This window comes from Coturnix japonica, chromosome 7, assembly GCF_001577835.2.
Source record: "Coturnix japonica isolate 7356 chromosome 7, Coturnix japonica 2.1, whole genome shotgun sequence".
NCBI classification, from domain to species: Eukaryota; Metazoa; Chordata; class Aves; order Galliformes; family Phasianidae; genus Coturnix; species Coturnix japonica.
Window position 1 is genome coordinate 12,357,151 of NC_029522.1, and position 12,982 is coordinate 12,370,132.

Genomic DNA, 12,982 nt, shown 5'->3' on the forward strand with positions numbered 1-12,982 from the left:
ATTCATTTGTTAGCATTTTTAAATTTAGGGAAGAAAAAGCTAAATTATGTGCCTTGGTAAATTAATGTGTTTTGTTAAACTGAAGTGTAATTTGATCTGGAGTTCATGGTTTGCAATTCAATGGCATTTGCCTTAGTACAGTTTTACTTTGAGGCTGACTTCCTAGAACAACCCATCATCCCAGCACTTCAGTCATGTTGTTTTGGGGGATGAGACTATGAATCTTGCAATTGCTCCACTCCAAATATTTCCTAAACTAGAGCTTCTACCCTTCTATTTAGCAGCTAAATCACTTATTTTCTTCACCAATTTATCCAATAGCATTTTTGAACATACACAAAATTTTATACTGCGGAAGCTTACAAAAAAACTCTGTGGTATTTGGCAAGAAGATCAATAGTTTAACAATCTTTATCTCTGTATTGACCTAACATCTAGAAAAATGTTTTAAAAGGTTGGCATGCTTTATGTATGTTCAAATCATCTTGCCTCTGGAGTTTCTTGTACAACTGATGAAGGAAAACTTATTATGAGAGTAAATAGGTGATTTATTTCTTGGAAAACCCCAGAAGACTGAGTGATGTGGATGAGTAAGAGCAAGAAAAAAGGGTTCCTACTTCTGGTAGATTTGTACAAGTGTAGAATTTGACTGTTTAATATTGACTCTGCTTCTTTAAATAAAGTTTTGTTAGCTGTTAGTATGTCCATACTCCTTTTGCTTCTGCCTACAGTATTCTCAGTTAACTTTTATTAATTTTTTATAGAAGGCTTCTGGACACTGAGGATGAACTCTCGGACATCCAGTCGGATTCGGTCCCGCTGGAAGTGCGAGACTGGTTAGCTTCTACATTCACAAGGGAGATGGGAATAGTGAAGAGGAGACCAGAAGAAAAGCCTAAATTTCGAAGCATTGTGCATGCTGTACAGGCTGGGATTTTTGTAGAAAGGTGAGAACTCTTTTCTTACTGTGGCAAGTATTACATTTAACCGCAGAGCCTATTGTAAATGGTGGGATGAGCCTGAATCAAATCTTTGAGACAGGTTTTAAGATTCAATTTCTGTAATCTTTGTATGTTTCTGTACAGAAACCCAGACAAAACCTCTACATTTGTAATGAAATCTCCTGGACTTTAGAAAACTCTGAGAATGGATTTTAAAGCTTGGAAGAAAGCATGAAAATGTGTGCCAAATATTGCAGAAACATAAAACAGTAACCACCATCAGATGAGCTTTTCTCATAAGTTTGTAAAAATGCTTATGTTATCTATGTGAACAGACCCTCAAGTAGCCTAGTATTATTTTCATGGATCATGAACGATGACTAAACAAAACAAGAAATTGTTACAATACTTTTTAATGAAGTACTCTTACTGAATATTTTATATGTTCTTTTAGGATGTACCGAAGGACCTCCAGCATGGTTGGTTTGGCTTACCCAGCGGAAGTGATTGTAACATTTAAGGTGAAATAAGTTTAATTGCTCTGAAATTTGAATGTATTAGTACTTATTTCTAGTGAACTTTAGGGTAAAATAAAATTTTTGACTGAATATACCCAAGACACGCTTTGTACTGCAGAACCAAACACACAGAACAGAGTAATTTAATAGTTCAAAATTCAAAAATAGCATGTTATTCTGTGTTTTGTTTTACTGTTTTGTTGTGATTTCATTTAGGTGTTACTAGAGCAAGAGTATAAAACTGATATAGAAGTTTTAATTAAATGTGACAGTTGTGATCGTGTTGGCTCCCACCAGTATGGTAATCAGTATCTCAGGCAGCAGCAGCATTTGTTTTCTTTTTAGGAAAGAAAAGAAAGTCCTACTGGGTGAGAAATAATGAAAGAAATTGCAGCTTATTCTGTGAATTTAAGGCAACGCTGTAGTTTACCTAAAAGTCAGTCTCTTATAATATTTAAATTGTAGTAAAGTTACTATGGCTACCTGTGCGTGATATACCTCGAGAAAGAATGGAGTGCTTCACCTTTTCTCCTGAGAGCCTGCCACTATTATTTACAGATCGCTGTATAGCTATAGTGTTAATAACATTGCATAGCAGTCTATTTAAAGGATAGTTATTCATGTCAGGTTGTACAGAAATTTTTTACACCAAATTTGAAAAATTAAGGCCTTTGATTTGAAGTGTACAAAGTTGCAGTGGACATGTTACAAGAATTTTATTCATAACTGGCACAATAATCTTCATCATTAATATTGAAGTAGTCATTAAGATGCTATCTACAAGAAGAATTTTAAAGACTCGGACAAAACAAAAAATGCAAAAAAAAACCACAATACCACATTGATTTCTTCCCCTTCTCCTCCCCTAGGAAGCCCCAGATATCTTTTCCAGTGATTATCTGGAATGCTACTTAAACAAACTGAAACTTTATGATGTTCTTTTTCTTTTCCCCACATGTACAGGATGTTGATAAATGGTCTTTTGACGTATTTGCCCTAAATGAAGCAAGTGGAGAACACAGTCTGAAATTTATGATGTATGAGCTGTTCACCCGATACGACCTTTTGAACCGTTTCAAGGTCAGAAACTATCCATACAAAAATATTATGCAAAAATAAGTGTATCAAATTTAAAGTATAAGAAAGCCAGGGTGGGTGTAAAATCTTTAATTTATTTATTTATTTAATTATTGGTACAGTGCAGCGCAGAACTTCATATCATATGGCAAGTTGAACATAATAATATGTCAGTAGTTCTGCTGTGTGAGATTTTACTAAGAGCCTGCAGATATTTCTGCAGATGAAGAACTGAATGCTGTGTAGACCCATGTCAAGGCAGTTTGGGACGGGGCATTGCTCTTGAGCAGTTAAATGCTGTAAGCATTAAATGCATTAAATAGGCAGATGGAAAAAAGTTTCTTGGTAAGGCAGAAACTGCATTTAATACTGAGTACTGTTTTCATAGTCTAGTTGATTGTGTGTTAGCCAAAACTGGAGGGGTTTAGCTGAACCTTCCACTCCTAAGCAACTTTGGTAATATACCTAAGTGGCATTTGCAGAATGTTGCAATACAATATGGAGTATTTCTAACCAACTTTGGGCCAAGATTAAAAACTGAAGTACCAAATTTATTACTACAGTATCACTGAAGTTTCAGTACAGTTCAAAATCACTTCACTGCCAGACTTCAAGACCATTAGAGGAATCTGGCTCATTTTGTAGTTGATTTGAGTAATGTGACTTATACAGTAACTCAAACTCTGCATTTCCCAGGAGTGCTCTGGATGATTAAAGTCATAACCACATCAGGGCCACTGCTGACAGCACAGATTGAAAATAAACAATGTATTGGCTTAGTGAGCTTAAGCCCATCCTCAATCTCACTATTTACCTTGCAGGACTTTTATATAAGAAAGGGAAATGTTAAGGAAAATATCGTTTAATTGCGTAGGAAAAAGGTGGGACTAGATAGTACCTGTATTTTATACATTACTTAGGGGAAGTAGGAGGCAGGGAATGGAGACTGTCAGATTCAAGAAATATCATCTCAGCAACATAAAGCTGATCAAGAAAAATAAATTATCCTATTGTTGGGCTTCTGTTTATTGTACCTTTCTTATAAGAACGATCTGTGCATACAAAGAGAAACCTCTTCACATCTATTTAGTCAAGAGTTCAGCAGCCTCTTGTACACTGACTGCATGCTGTGCATGGTGCATGTTGCAGGATGTAACATCTACAAGAATTGGGTGAAGCATTCCAGATGCATGTAGATTTTAGACCTTTACATTTTAAATTCTTCTTTTGTTTCTAACAAAATTCTGTGACGTACTTATTTGTGGTTTATTTATTACATGATTAACTTTGCCATGGTTGCAGGAAGAAACATTTATTTTAGTTCTTGTTTTCTCCACAGATCCCTGTTCCCAACCTTATTACATTTGCCGAAACTCTTGAGGTTGGTTACAGCAAATACAAAAATCCGTATCACAACTTGATCCATGCAGCTGATGTTACTCAAACTGTGCATTACATAATGATTCATACTGGTATCATGGTAAGAAATACTACAAAGTTCATTTTATTTCTTTTTGCAGTTTCTCTGATGTTTTGAATAGATGTGTATGCATGGCTTCAGGAAAAAAAAAACTCCCTTGAAAATTATTCAGAGAGATTCCAAACTTCCTTTCAGGCTCTGAACTTCATGTCATTTTAACAATTCTTCCAGTCTGATGTGGAGGAGAAAAAGGAAAAAAAAAAAAAAAAGGCCTTGTTAAACCCCTTTTTTGCTTTACACTGGCTGAACTTGGGCATTGTAAAAGAGATGCTTGCACTCGTGGGCAGGTGAGAATTTTTAACTTCCACGCTGGAGCCTGGGAGGTGTGATCAGATAAGGAAACTTCAGTATCTGCTGAGATCTTGGCCATTGAAAGAAATATTGATTAAGTTCAGGTTTACTTGAACACTCTGAGCTGCTTTTTCTTCTGGTATATAACCATCTTTAGAACTGCCACTGTGTGCCACGTATGTCTTTATTAGGCAGGAAATTACCATTGCCTTGCACTTTTGCAGTATCCCAATATCCTTTTGTATTTACTTTGGGATCTGAGTATGTGTAAGCAGTTTTATTCATGTTTACTCATGTTTGATTCAATATTAGCAGTAAGGGTCTCCTCACTATCAGGTTGTGAGACAAAAATGCTAGGCATGTGGAAAGTGATATTGCCTTATTTCTGTTTGTAGGGCCTTGAAACAAGTCCATGAGACCTTGGGGAAGGAAAATTTTCACTGTAAAATTCACTGACTGTAAATTTTTGTACTTCAACATATAGACAATTAATGACAGTTATTTACCTATGCTAAGCCTTTTCTACCTGAAAGCTTTGGCTTCAGGAGGGAACAAGTCTCTAGGCATTGCAATAATTAATTCTGTAGTTTGAAGGAAGCTTTTTACTTCTAAACATTGAGATTTTCAAACTGTATTTTAATGCAAACACAGTTTCATCACCACACTTGTGGTGTGATGTCTGGAATCTTCACCAGCCAATATTCCCTTTGACACTGAGATATTTTCCTGAGAAAGGACTTACACAGAAGCCTGAAGAATGGGTTAGACAGCACTCTGACTCCAACCCACGGATGTTCACTTATATAAGAAAACATTTCAATAAAAGAAAAAACTTGAATGCATCATGGCTCATAGCAAGCATTAAGTCATGTGAGGCCTGTCTCTGATGCAGGATAAGCAGTTCAACAGGGAGAAAAATCCCTTTGTTGTATTACAGATTACAAACACTCAAATTATAAACATCCTTTTGGCTTGTTGCAGTTGTGTTCTTACTCCCTTCAAAAAAGACAATAGCATTCCAGATTTCCTTCATGATGCCAGAACAAAGTTTGAACTTTGTGCATTATACTAGTTAATTTGGGATTACCCATTAATTAAACAACTTTGCAACACACTTCAGGAGGCTCTGAACACCGAGTGAAAGAATCTGCTATCCAACCAGATACACATGAGACTGAGAAAGGACTGGACAACTCAGGTTGTACATAGTAGGCAATATAACTTTGTAACTGCACTTTGATGTGATCTGGACAACTATTTTCAGACAAGAATAAACTTCAGTGCTGTTACTTTGCTGTAAAACATCATTCATCTTGCAATATCTGTGCAAAATATTCCTGTAAAGTTAGGCCACTTTTAAAATAGTCACTCTTGAGTTGCTGAATTATGATACTGGGAAGTTCTTGGAAAGTTATCTAACTAGGACACCACTTAGTCAAGAGTGCCTTCAAACAGATGCAGTTTGCCAGACAGAAGAAACATTTATAGAAATCAGTGTTTGAAAGGAGGCCTAGTGATTCCGCAGCTTGCAGTGTATTTCTGTCCAAATGTCATTTGCAGTCTGAAAATTCATCACTATCATGCACAAATGTTCCGCTTAACTTTTTTTTTTCTTTCATTTTTGCTGTTGCCTGATTAATTATAGCCTTCCTGAACCAAGTTGGCTTCTTGATCTAATTGTTTTCAGAGTGTGTCCCTTGCAACACCTATTTTAATTCTTCTATGTTGTCTGTCAAATACTTGGACAGAAGTCAATTTGATACAATTGTTTATCAGATTCCACGGAGTTTTGCAGGCTGACATGTGGTTTGAAATTCTTGTGCTTTTATTGTATCTTAAGGAGCTGATTCTGACAGCAAAGAATGGCTGTCTTGCATAGTCACTTCTGAAGGACACACTGAAGCAAATGTTAGAAGTTGTTTTGAAAATCTTTTTTGTGATTCCTGTTGTGAAGGTCATACATATATCTGTTATGGGCACTTGGAATACAGTCAGATTTCAGCATTTGGCAAAAGTTTGACTGTTCATAGCTTTTGATTCTTCACAAGCTTTTAGAAAGATTATGGTGAAGAATAATATATTTTCAGTGTCTTGTTTAAAGAAATCAAATGCTCATCATATGTTATGGAAGATATTGCCTGTCTATCTTAAGAAATGAGATTCATCCACTTCAGATCACTTCAGATGTGTTAGGAAGTTAGATATCACAGATGGCAGACAATCTATTAACTTCTCCAAGAGATTAAATCCCAGATGATACAACTGAAATATATATCTCAAGCTAGCATTTATGAGATATTCATCTCTACAAAGATTTAAGAATCCAAGTCCCAGGGAATACATCTTGTAAAGAACTTTTGAGTCATCGATCATCTTCCCACCATCTCCTTTCTCCTCCTACGTACCTGTATTGCTCAAATGAAAAGAAAAAATGTCTTTGCTATCAACCACTGTGTTGTGAGACTCGTGGTTTTACTAATTTTTTAATGCAGCCTTGTTTAAAAAAAAAAGTTAGAACCAGAGTTCATGAAAAGTTGAAATGCATCAATTTATAGTACTGCAAAGCTTCTCTTGGTAGAGAGCTCTCTCAAGCAGATTTCTTCCAACAGTAGTTACACTTGCATGGCACAATATCAACTAGCAGAGAAGTAGGTTTCAGCTCTTTGCTGTCTGCCAGACCTCTGGATACCAGAACCTGCTTTGCACTCTGCTATTGAAGTAAATTCATTTGACTTTTAGAGAGAAAGTTTCCTCCTGCTTCCATAGAAATACCTTAACTAAATAGTTCTCAATTTCTCTGATTTTAGCACTGATTTGAATATTTCTATAGTGTTTAGAATGCTTATTTTCACGTAGCACAGTATGAAAATTCTGTGTAGACTATAGATATTGTTTGTAAGAAGCTCTCTTGATTTGTTAATGAATTGTCTAGCAACTATTTTGGTTGCTAAAAAAGTTGAGGCTCAAAAAGGCATCTGAAAGAAAAAGTTTGAATTTGGCTTTAGTTGCTAATAATTCCTGAGTTTCTATTCTATTTGGTATGTTGAAAACGTTGTGAAAGTCAGGACGAGTCATGGCCTAGTTTCTAATGACAGACAATACTATGAAGGTCAACGTTTCCATTTTTAGATCTGCTTACAGTACACTCTCATTCCTCCGTTATGACCTTTTAAAATCTATACAGCTAGTACTTGTTGTTCCTTGGCTGCCTTAGCTGGTCTCTGAATGACCTATTTTATTGTTCTCACGCAGCTTATGAATTTTGACTGTTTTCTTTCTTTATTGAAAAATTGATACCCATTCTGATATTGTATACATCTCATGTAGTGCACGGCATTCGCTCCAAAAGTAATGCCTCCCGTTTATTTTCATGGATACTACAACAGGTACAAAGAGCAAAATAGTGCTATTTGATAGAGCAAATTCTCAACTACAAAACACTTCTTTTTTGAATGTAGTCACCACCAGTGGTCAGTCTGCTGGCAAGTTAATAGTGGGGCTCTTTATTTCATCGTGTGACAGCTTCTTATGGCCATCCAAAATGTAGCTTGTCTTTCACATTACAGTTGCCCTTGCTGATACACACCACCCACCACCTCACTGTACTCGCATCCACTATTTGGTCTCAGCAGCCCTTGTGCATGTATGTATACATTTGGGTGAAAATCATTTGTAGATCTTTTAGCTCAGAAGCTTACATCTACACAGGAAAAAATCTGAAATATGTATGGAAATGTCTGACTGTCATTTGACTTAATGAGTCCTATGTCTGTGGGCTTAACTGTCAGTTGATGCTTTTGCCCATCTTTTTGGGTGGAGTAAGTTTTCTCTTGTATCTTTAGGGATTTACCATTAAAGAAAGTTGAACTTGAATGATAAAATAACAAAGCTGATTATTCCAACAGTGCAATCTTAAATTAGCAAAAGGTATGAAAGTGCTTAAAATTCTTGGGTTTGTATTGTTTTATACAGAGATAATCTATCTTGCCTTTTATTCTGTGTAATCAATTTTTAGAAGAATTTACTATAATTTAGTTAGTGTCAAATATTAGTTAGCAAATTAGACATCTGCCACCCAAAATAACCAATTAATTTTCTTAATAACTGCTTATATATCATGGCTTACAGTATTTACTTTGCTAGCGTCTATAAAGGCTTTAACTTGGTCTTAGAGACATCCAGATAAGCACAAGGAGTAATTTTTATATAATACTTAAGCATGATGGCTGTATAGTCAGCTGGAATCAAAGCGTGATGCAGTTTACTTTAGCTGAAGGTAGTGCACAACACTGATACTGCAGTTAATCTGAATTAGGCAGCTATAGAAAACATAACTGAGATCTGTTTTTCATTTACTAGCACTGGCTCACAGAACTGGAAATTTTAGCAATGATTTTTGCAGCTGCCATCCATGATTATGAACATACGGGGACCACAAACAATTTTCATATTCAGACAAGGTAAGCAAAGTTGTCCCTGAAGTATCAAGTCTGGAGTTTGTTGTTGATTCATCCAAGCTGTTTTGTACCTCATACTGGTGCCTCCAGAAAGTAGCCAGAGCACACCTGGTTTTATGAATTGAGTAAGCAGGGAGAAACCTTCAAGCACAGCTTTAGCAAACCCTACCAAGGATCCTCTCCTAACGTGTCATGATAACATAATCTGTTTTGAATGTTAGGCTCACTGCATTCTGATTCCAACATAGTATGTCATAGCCTCTGGTCCAGAACAGTAACATATACCTTAAAATATATTTAACTTACTGAAGGAGAAACACTGACCAGTCCTTTATTGGATGTTGTGGTACACCTGATACTTACCCTAGTACAAATCATCTGACTGTTCTATCACACTGGACTGTACTTTGTTTTCAGTATCCACAGTTGAAGTCAGCTTTGCCTGTTCTTCAAAAACAACAACAACAACAAAAGCCCAGCAAAACACCAGCATAATCTAAGGAAACAATGCAGCACAAGAAATGCTACTGCTTGGAACAGAAGCATCCTTACACTCACCTATAAAGTGCCCAAGGGTTAAGTTTAATTAAATAATTAAATCCAGGACATACTTGTGCCCTGAGTGGTGCGCCTTAAACAATGAAGAAATTCAAGATCTGGAGCTGAAATAAGGGCATAATTCTTTTCCTCCTCAGCATAGTCCTTCTAAAAATAAACTCTAGTTTGTAGTTCCAAGTTTATACTACTTTTCTATTTTTATCACTAATATTTTGCTCTGGAGTATTGCAAGAGATAAAAAATAAATAAATAGAATTAGACTGTTTGACTCTTACTTGGACATGCATACAAACAGGTATTTGTTTTGTGGTGGAGCTCATTCTTTACTCATAGTGGAACTGCCCCTGATGTGACATCCCAGGGTGTTTTTGCTGAGGAAAAGGCTGATAATCATATCAAATTTAATCACTGCTTAAAACTGCATGATTAGCCATGTGGGCCAAAGTGTTCTTCATAACTTTGTGTGATTGGTAAATAATTACTTTTCCCATGATTTTAGGAAGGTTGTGAACATAAACTTACTCACTGTTTAGGTAGAATATTGTTTGTTCCTTTAAAGTAAACTTTCCAATCCTATTTTGTCCGTTTCCCTGGTGCCATACCATACATGTGGGTGGTTACATTGAGTGTTTCATAGTGTTCATCAGAACGAGAAATTGAATTTGCCATGTTAAGATCATAGTAAGCCGCACTGATAAGTCATTATACCTCCCCCGCAGTATATATTGATCAGTTCACCAAACTGAGATATTCAGAAACAACAGAAGAAAACTGTAGCAGAGATGGGAGACCTAAGATTGTCTGGCAAATCAAGTTGGGTTTTGGGAAAACAAGTTTCCCATGAATTAATGAACTCTGGAATAGAATAGATTTTTATTGCATCCGAATTTTTGAAAAATCTACATGTAACTTTGGTATTTTAAATTAGGCTCTTATTAGGAAGGAAAGGTTGTGGTTGAGTGTGATAACTATAAGGGTCTGGCTTTAGAAAGTACTTCAATGCAATCAAGATTCAGCTTTGTATTTCTTCCATTTCCTTCTTACAAGGCTCAAAGTGTGGCATCTTTTCTGCGAAAACGTGGGATCCATTTATAACTTATGAAATTGAAGTTTTAAAACATTTTAACGTTTACAGATCATTCGGATTGTGAGTGACATGAGCCAAAGCACGTCTCTCTCAGAATAGAGGTGGTAATTTTTTAATACCCATCCTATTTGTAGATCCCCTCTCTTGAGAATGAATTGCATTTTAAATGGTTGTGTTGCCAAGGAGTACTTCTAAGTAGCCTAAAAGAGCATTTTTATTGCTCTGTAATCCAGTACTGTCAAGAAGCTCTAGGTTTGATCCACAGATTGTTGTTGCAGTTTTACTATAAAAATAAAATGTTATATATTTTAAAAGATGACTTTCACATGGATAATATATATGGTGGTAATGATGATATTTTTTATGCATTTAGTATGGAAGCTTTATCGGTATTTGATAGAAAAAATAAACATAATTGGAGATATGTAAATATACGTAGTCAGTAGTTCTCAATGTTCTACCTACTCCAGCACTATCATTTGAATGCTATTGAAAATTGTTCCTTTTTTTTTAACACTAGGTCTGATGTTGCAATATTGTACAATGATCGCTCTGTTCTTGAAAACCATCATGTAAGTGCTGCTTATAGACTAATGCAAGAAGAAGAGATGAACATCCTGGCAAATTTAACCAAAGATGACTGGAGGTAAGTAGTGTTTAGATATTCAAACATAATTCTGGTATTTAAAAATACTGAAAAACTCCAGGCTTTCTCTATAGCATCTATTTTAAGAGTTCAACTTACAGGAAGAAGTTTTTGACTCTGGAAGGAGTAATGGGTATTTAGAGCTCTGGGAAAGCTGCTGTCATGTAAGGAAGTACTGTTTGGAAGTTGCCAAATAATTTTCCAAGTCAGGTTGTGCTTTTATGAGTCATGTTGTTGGAGTGTATGGATGATGTCCCTGATGAGATAGTTCTTAAGGAAGGCCACAGAACTGCCCTTGTTGAGATAGATTACCTTTGTCTAGTGGTGGATTTTAAAACCACAGTGCAGAGTCACGCTCCGCTGACAGCGTGACTGCTACTGCCTCTGAGATTTCTGCTGTGTGTAGATTTGTGCTCTGCATAATCACATCTTGTTAAGCATTAAAAAGTGAGTTGTCTGCAGAGTCCAAAAATAATAAGGTAAAGGTTCAGAAGTACATCATGTGATCATGTTTTTTCTTCTTAATTTTAATGTAATTCCTGAAGAAAATTTGACTGGTTGAAAGAATCAGGAACATAGCTGCCATGCCACAAATATCAAGAATGGGATCAGCAAGTGTTAGATCTGTGATTTTCTCAGTTATTAAAACAGCATGTTATCTTTGTATACCACAGATCTCTACTAGATCCATAGATCCAGTCTTTAAATTTGAGTCTTTTCTATGTTTCTGTATATGGAGCTATTATCATTCAGTTATCCTAAAAGTAACTCTAAATAGATGGACTTTGAATCCAGATAGAGATGTTTTGCTTCCAGGAAGGTCTTCCACTATAAAGGATGCCACCATAAATTGTAGAGCTGTACTTTGCTTTTTTTTATGTTTTCACAGAAATGTGCAATTATAAAAAAATATATGAATTTCAGAACAAGCGTTGGTTTGGGATGTGTTTACAGGCAGGGGATTGATTTACATGGTAGATTTACATGATTTTACTTATCTACATAAATAGAACATTCCTAAATAATTTTATTTATTTATTTATTTATTTATTTTTTGAACACAAGTCTCCTAATCCTTTTGGTTTTCAGTTCATTATTTCTCAATAGATGCTCCACTATGCTTAATAGTAAAGCATGTATTTATTTATTTATTTTTAATTCAGTAAAAAGAGAGAGGAGAAATATAAAACTTTTCATTCTTGTGAAGGATTTATTCTCAGATGGTACTCATTTGGATTTAGTTATCATAAAGTTTGTATTGTAAATTTAGTTCTGGGAAGAGAACTCTGGAAATTATAAACTTCAGCAGTGATTTCAATATAGACCCAGTTCTTCATTATCAACACAATGGATAATCGGAAGGCTGGAGCACTTCTCCTATGAAGACAGGCTGAGGGAGCTGGGCTTGTTTAGTCTGCAGAAGAGAAGGCTCCAGGGAGACATCATTGCACCTTCCAGTATTTATAGGAAAATTATAAACAGAAGGGAAATCAACTTATTGCAGTGGTAGGTAGTGATAGGACAAGGGAGAGTGGTTTAAAATTGAAGGAAGGGAGATTTAGATTAGATACTGGGGGAAGTTTTTCACAGAGATAGTCATGAGGTGCTGGAACAGACTGTCCAGGAAGGTTGTTGATGCCCAGTTCCTAGATGTGTGCAAGGCTAAGCTGGATGGGGCCCTGCATAGCTTGATCTAGCAGCTGGCAACCCTGCCCACAGCAGGAGAGTTGAAACTACATGATCTTTGAGGTCCCTTCCAAACCAAGACATTCTATAATTCTAATACGAGCAGGGGTCTTTCTCTGCTGGGAACATTTTTGGGCCTGTGGTACTTACTAACAGCTGTTTGGAATAGAGAATGAGATTGTGCCAATAGGCAGCCAGCAGGGGTTGGGGTTTTTCATCTTTTAAAATCATAACTTGTAGG

At 36.0% G+C, this 12,982-nt stretch overlaps 1 protein-coding gene across 9 annotated transcripts in view; it reads left to right on the forward strand.

The window, feature by feature from the left end:
* The window catches only part of PDE1A (phosphodiesterase 1A), a 191,838-nt gene that overhangs the window by 151,240 nt on the left and 27,616 nt on the right, over positions 1-12,982 (forward strand). For all 9 annotated transcript variants that reach the window (XM_015868294.2, XM_015868291.2, XM_015868296.2 and 6 more), the window contains 6 exons: positions 765-947; positions 1,396-1,462; positions 2,423-2,539; positions 3,876-4,016; positions 8,667-8,767; positions 10,930-11,055. In XM_015868294.2, the coding sequence (XP_015723780.1) occupies positions 765-947; positions 1,396-1,462; positions 2,423-2,539; positions 3,876-4,016; positions 8,667-8,767; positions 10,930-11,055 (735 nt within the window). The remainder of the gene's footprint in view (positions 1-764; positions 948-1,395; positions 1,463-2,422; positions 2,540-3,875; positions 4,017-8,666; positions 8,768-10,929; positions 11,056-12,982) is intronic.